Source organism: Alligator sinensis, unplaced genomic scaffold (genome assembly GCF_000455745.1).
Source record: "Alligator sinensis unplaced genomic scaffold, ASM45574v1 scaffold52_1, whole genome shotgun sequence".
Lineage (NCBI taxonomy): Eukaryota > Metazoa > Chordata > Crocodylia > Alligatoridae > Alligator > Alligator sinensis.
The window spans coordinates 1,800,029-1,806,378 of NW_005842152.1; the positions used below are offsets into that span (position 1 = coordinate 1,800,029).

The following is a 6,350-nucleotide window of genomic DNA, read 5'->3' on the forward strand; positions in this document are numbered from 1 at the left end:
CAAAATAGTCAAACTTGACATGCTGAAATCCAAGACCAAAAAACCAAAGCACAACATAACACACATTCAGTAACCATTAGATTCTTCCCTGTTTGACCTGAAGGTTATCTTAATTACTGAGTTTGGCTTTTGAGCATGCCCAAAAACTACAGCTGGGCACCTACATCCCACTGAAGTCTACTGGGATTCTGGAAGTGGGCAGAATGGCACCAAAATCCTCTGAATAGGCCCATCCTCTGAGTAGGTTATGCCTACCACACATCACAGGATCAGAACCATCACAAAATACAGTTGCAGCTGCTTTTTTTAAGCAATTAAGATGGTGATGGTGGTCTCAAAACCCATGTTTTGTGATAGACTAGTAGTTAGAGCATTTGTTTAGAAAATGGTGAAACCTGGGCTTGATCCCTTCCTTAGACCTTTGGTGAAAGCATCCTATCCCCCAGTCTTGAAGGGTGTGTCTGAAATTACACTCATCACACCTCCTTCGGAAGTTGTGCCATTGTGTAGGAAGGAGTGCATAATATACCGGGCCAGTGAGTATGACTGTGACCTAGTCATGAAGGTATTCCCTTGGAAGAAAAGAGAACTCCTGATTGCAGTCCTTGCTCCCAGGACTGCTTATGCATTTTACATGAGGTAGTCATTGGACAAAACCCTTCAATAACCTAGAAATGTAATCAAAATGTACATATTAAGAATGTAGCAATTGTGTGGCAGATAAAAAATGGACACCAACTACCCACAAAGCCCTAAGGGGGGAATATTCTTTTTTATATTTATTTATTCCACTACAGCATAAATTGGAGTACATAAAAAGCTTTACAGTGATTTTTTTGCCTGTGATTTAAAAACAAACTGTTTAATATATCAGTTACACATGTAATTCACCTGAATTGTGCACAGTGTCTGAAGCATTGCATCAATTAATTTGTGACAGATAAGTGGCTGCATCAACATGGTTTCATTGAATTTTCACAAATTTGCCTAGTATTTATCCATCACTAACATTAAAACTTAAAAGCAAAGCACAGGTTGCTGCAATAAACTAGCTTATTGAAAAACACTATTTGTTTGAGATGTGCTTCCGTTATGAAAATATACACACTTTCCTAACATAGTTTCACATAAGACCATGTTTAGTAAAGCATTTTAACAAGGTTGGCGGTGTTTTTGTTTCTGGCTAAAAATACTACTTTTAGTCCCCTTCCATCTACCATTATTTTAGTTTGTTTTTGGTTAAATATATAGTAGTTTGTTGTTTTTCTATTGAGATATTACCTTTTCTCCTTCCTACAGGGCATATGGTAGTAACTTGGGAAGCTAAGAGAGCTTCTAATATACAAAAGAGCATACTAATTCTAGTAAGTATATTCCAGCACTTCCCATTAGTAAATATATCCCAACACTTCCCATTTCTTGAGCCAAAATGAATAGAGAATGAGACTGCACAGGTTATGAATGCAGAATATCCCTAGAGAGTGTGCATACCAAATAATGGTTTAAGCTGTAGAAGTGGAAATTAGTGGAACTATTCCATGTTTACAGTGAATTGCCTGAAAGCAGTATTTGGCCAAACTTTCCTATTTAAGTGGTACTTTTTTCTAAAGAATGATTTAAGCCCTTGCTGTTTTCTCAAAATACACATAAAAATCCTATTCAATCCAATGCAGGTTTGGTCCACAGAACAATTGCAAGATAAATCATTTAAACACTGATTTATTAAGCAACTCTTACTACAGTTACTCTAAAGATACCAGTTATCCTCTTCTTCCTCCTTTTTAACTTTTACAACTGTACCAAAATCCCTGCAAAAGGCTCAAGCTAGGAAAAATATAGCTCTCTAAAACTTCAGATTTTTATTCCAGTAAAAAATGCTAGGTGTCACTAGACATAGAACAAGCCAACCTTAAGCTCTGCACTTATAAAATATAATGCATCTGTAGAGCAGGCAACATAAATGGATGCCATAAAGCAAGAAAAGCAAAAGCTACTCCTAAACAATAGATAAGCAGAGGTACTGAAAGCAACCATGTTGATAGCTAACCAAACAGCATAGGAAAGGTACACCTTGTATGTGAATAACTTATTCTTTTTAGGAATTGAAATTCTCAGATATTTATTTACAAGGGATTACATTTTGCATGGAATTCACATTTGTTACTGCATAAATATTATTAAACAGGTATGGTCCACAGCAGGGCTGTCCAACTGGTGGTGTGTGGGCCGCAAGAGGCCCCTAAAACATTGGCATATAGTCCATGGTCTCTTTACTGGCTGCCACTCTTCCTCCTCCTCCCCCCAGTTGGTCCTGCCCCAGGAGCTAGAAACAGGCTGGAGCACCTGAGCTGCACATGTGACAAAGGAAGTATGGCTATCCACACTAAGTAGGTGCTGCGCATGCAGCAGGGGAGAGTCAGGCTGCTGGTACCATGGGAGTGGGGGCTGCCCATGCTATTATGCATGTGGTGGTGAGGGCAGAGGGGCACTGGGCAGCCAGTGCAGTGTGAGCAGCCAAGAGAAGTGGAAGCCAGACTGCCCACACTATGCATACATCAGGGGTGCACTGGTCAGGGTGCCCACTCTACTCATTCAGTGTGTGGCCCCTGAGCCTGCAGCCTCTGGCTTTCCAGAAGTTGGACAGCCTTGGTCCACAGCATTGCCATTTTATTTCATGGTTTTTACACTGATTGAGAAAACAGTTATTCTTTTGCTAATAATTCCTTTGAATTAGTTTTAAGGTATAAACAAGATCCATACAAATGGAATTACAGCAATTAAAGGTTCCTTTTAATGCAACTGGTTTGTAGATTTACATCTGCTGGTAATGTTTGCTAGAAAGGCGTGTATCATCACTTTAGCTGACTTGTTCAATCTGTCACTCAAGATACAACTAGGGAAAGAAGGGGAGAAATCATAGTAGGCATGCTTAGGCTTACAGAGTATGAGACAGAGGCCATGGAATAGGAAACCAGCTAGAAAATGTCAGAGAAATCAATCATCTGGCTGCAATTATGCAAATAGTGTATAAAGGAAATTCTACTTGCCCAACTACTACTAATGAAGACCAGATTCTGCTCTCACTTACACTGAGTAAATAGTAAAAGCAGTTTCCAGCCCAATGCGATCATTCCTAACATACGTAACGGCAAAAAAAAAAAAGTGCCTTAAAATTATTTTTGCAGCACTTTTGATTTACTCTTATTAATTACTGGTTTTGTAAATGCTGTTTGTTTTCTAGTACACTACATCAGCAAACATTTTTATTAGGGGGGAAAAGGTAATTTTCAAACTTTTGTGGAAAGCCTGTGGATTATTTTTATGACTGGACGTCACAGTGATTTCCCACAAATGTGAGGACATTTTCAGGAAATGCTATCACATTAAACCTGAAAGAAAAAGAATACAAAACCAGTTAGCTTCTTCACTAGAACTGTCATACAGGCACTGTACTAAATAAGGTCTGAAATAAGTCAGGAACTGTACTATCAAAGCTAAAAGGGATCTATCAGTACATGCATCTGATCCCTATACTGGTTAAAGCCCCAATTCAGCAAACACTTACGGACAGCTTTTACTTCACTTAATTGCTTAAGTGTTTGCACACAGCATGTTAAATATTCGCTCTGATTGCTAGTTAGATGAAAGACAGTCCCAATACACATAAATCATTTTTTTAACATTCACAACTCTGCTACTATTTAGAAAGTGGTACTAAATTAAGAGCAAAAACTCCAAATGACATTTTTCCAAATGAGAAATTGACCAGCAAGTCAAGTATCGAATATGTGAGTGAATACACAAAAAAAATTCTAACTTCAGTGTTGAATCCCCCTCTAGCAACCTGTACTCAAGCCAGGCTACACTGCATATAGCATAGTCCTGGAGTACTTACCCAGGGCAAGACTTCCCATATATTTACTTGGAGCAGATAGATCTGCTTCACTGAAAGCTTTCTGTTTGGACCACTAATTTCTAAACAATGTCTAATCAGACTAACTGTGCAAAACCATGGGGGGGTGGGGGGGAACAAAACTGAAAAAAATGAAAAAAGAAACATAAAAACACAACCCTATAAAATGTAAACTACTCTTTTTCTTTATGTCAAGATGAAGTTGTCTATAGATGAATCAGTTGCCTTGCTTTAGAACTACCAAAGAATGTTACTGTCGGTATTCTGCTTAAAGCAGGACATTTTATTCAAACATGAGAAAACTCGTCTCCTGCTGTTCTTTATGTAAAGTTTCTGTACCCTTCTAGAAGATGAATACTCAAACTATTCCTTTCCATAATCAAGTGACAATTCCAGGCTGAATTACCAATAGTAAAAACACTTGGTCTATTTTAGGAAATGGTTTCTCAAATTGACTTAAATGTAAAGCTACAAAGTTTTGCCTTATCCCTGTGCTGAATGGCTATATAGAAAATATAGAAAATAACAGCTAGTGCCGTTTTAACATAGCATGTCTGCCCAGGTGGTCTACATTTTTAGTTCTGAATAACATGACAAAACGCATGTTCCAACTTCCAACAGGCAAAGAGAATCCATCACATTTTTCCATTCTCAAGATTCTGCTCCACAAAAAAAATATTCCATGGGGTTCAAAATCCAAACAACGGTATATGATATTGACGTGTACTGTAATTGACCAGTATATTAGTAATTACAGCAATCATTAACTTGAAATAAATAAACCAAGCTGGCAATTAAAAGATGGGGGAATATTAACATCATGCTAATGTAGAAGTATAGCTGGCCTTCGTAGCAAATGCTTTTTTTAGCTTGTTCTCCTATGATAGCCTTGTACTGTGCTAAAGAGTATCTTGCCATGGGATACTGGACATAAAGATGAAGGATTTAAATGTTCTTAGTTGATTTCAAGGGATTTGCATTTGGTTTAGGTTAACTGTCTTTGATTTACAGTTAATTAAAGAGAAGTGAATTACAAAACATTTTTCCAGAACACAGTGGCATACACAGCCTGTCATGGCTTAAACATCTTTACTTCATATTTGTTATAATTTAAAACTTGTGATAAAAAACGTTATTTACAGAAATCGCCTCTTCATCCTGCCACAGAACTTTGCTTCTGCAATAATATGTCATCTTTTAAAAGGTAACATGACTTTTTCTCCCCTCTTTTCCAAATAGGAACATGTGGCAGACATTTGTGCTGCTTAAAGACCAAGTCTGGTCTCTGTTAAATCATTCATTGTGGTTGAAATTCCTGGGGCCACACCGTGCCATGTCTTCATTAAAGAAACTACTGCACCAAAGAAAAAAACAGAAATAAAAATGAAAGGCTGCGATTCAGATGTTCTCCCTATACTTTTCTAACACAGGAAAATGTTTACTTTACCATCAAAGGTAAACAGAATTCATTCAAGCTATATTGCCAGCACTGTTCGCATCCAAGAGAGAAGAGAAAACAAAAGGAAGCAGCCACTCTTTGCAACAGGGCATACAAAGGAGATTGGCACTATCGTGATAAGCCTCTACTATCAGGGATTCATATCTATGGGGGGGGGGAGGGAAACAAACAAACAAAAAAAACCACGCAGTTCTCTTCCAAGATTGAGAATTGGCATTAATGTTATCCAAAGATGATCCTTTTTTAGCAGCCTTCTCCCTTAATGCGCATGGCTGGGTATGCGCAGCACCTGGTGCAGAATGGGATGGCTCCAGATCAGTGAGAGATGGGGTGCCCCATCTTGCCTTGTGCATGCTCATACACTGGCAGCACTCCCCCAAGGGTAGCTCTACCAAGGGCCCACCCCAGCACCACCTTGTCCTGCCACCCTGGAGATGCCTCTTGAGGCCCCACACAGCGGTGCCATGCTACTGAGCACAGCCCAGAGCCCACTCCTGATGCCAGCCCTGCTCCAGCCAGCTTCATGGTGTGGATGTGCCCTCCTGCTCCCCGGCTCGGTCTGCCCCATCTGGCAGCATCAGTACGAAGGGCAACAGAAGGCCCTTGCTGTCCTGGGGTGCTTTGAGGAGTTCTGCATCAAAGCTGCCCCTCAGGCCACCGTCTGACTCCACCTCACCATCAGCCGCCAAGCTGAAGCGCAGGACACCGGCACGGCTGATGCAGTAGATGGTGCGGCCCAGTGCAGCACAGCGGAAGGGCTGCAGTGCGTTGCTACCACTGGGCCGCAGGGAGGCGCACTGGCTCCAGCGTTTAGCCACCGTGTTGTACCGGAAGACCTCGACACCACCACTGCTGCTGCCAGCCTGCTCGCCACGGCCGCCACTCACATCAAAGCGGTAGATGAAGTTCTTGAAGGCCACCATGTCAGCAGAGCGGCGGCGGGGGGTGCTTGTAGGGGACTCCTCCCCCCCGCTCCGC

The 6,350-nt window shown here is 40.7% G+C and overlaps 1 protein-coding gene and 1 long non-coding RNA gene across 3 annotated transcripts in view; both read right to left on the reverse strand.

Annotated features, from left to right (window-relative positions):
- Positions 1-766: 766 nt before the first annotated feature.
- LOC106722298 overlaps positions 767-6,350 on the reverse strand; it is a 37,301-nt gene continuing 31,717 nt past the window's right edge. Inside the window, exon 3 of one of the 2 annotated variants that reach the window (XR_003094502.1) lies at positions 767-5,264. This is a non-coding gene — a long non-coding RNA (uncharacterized LOC106722298). Of the gene's footprint in view, positions 5,268-6,350 lie in introns of both variants that reach the window. The other variant, XR_003094501.1, reaches the window with a different exon arrangement.
- Positions 767-6,350, reverse strand: part of LOC102384201 (kelch repeat and BTB domain-containing protein 11) — a 7,911-nt gene continuing 2,327 nt past the window's right edge. The window contains 2 exon segments of the mRNA XM_025206344.1: positions 767-3,389; positions 5,054-6,350. The exon segment at positions 5,054-6,350 is cut by the window's right edge and continues 1,478 nt beyond it. Of these exon segments, the coding sequence (XP_025062129.1) occupies positions 5,894-6,350 (457 nt within the window). The 3' untranslated portion in view covers positions 767-3,389; positions 5,054-5,893.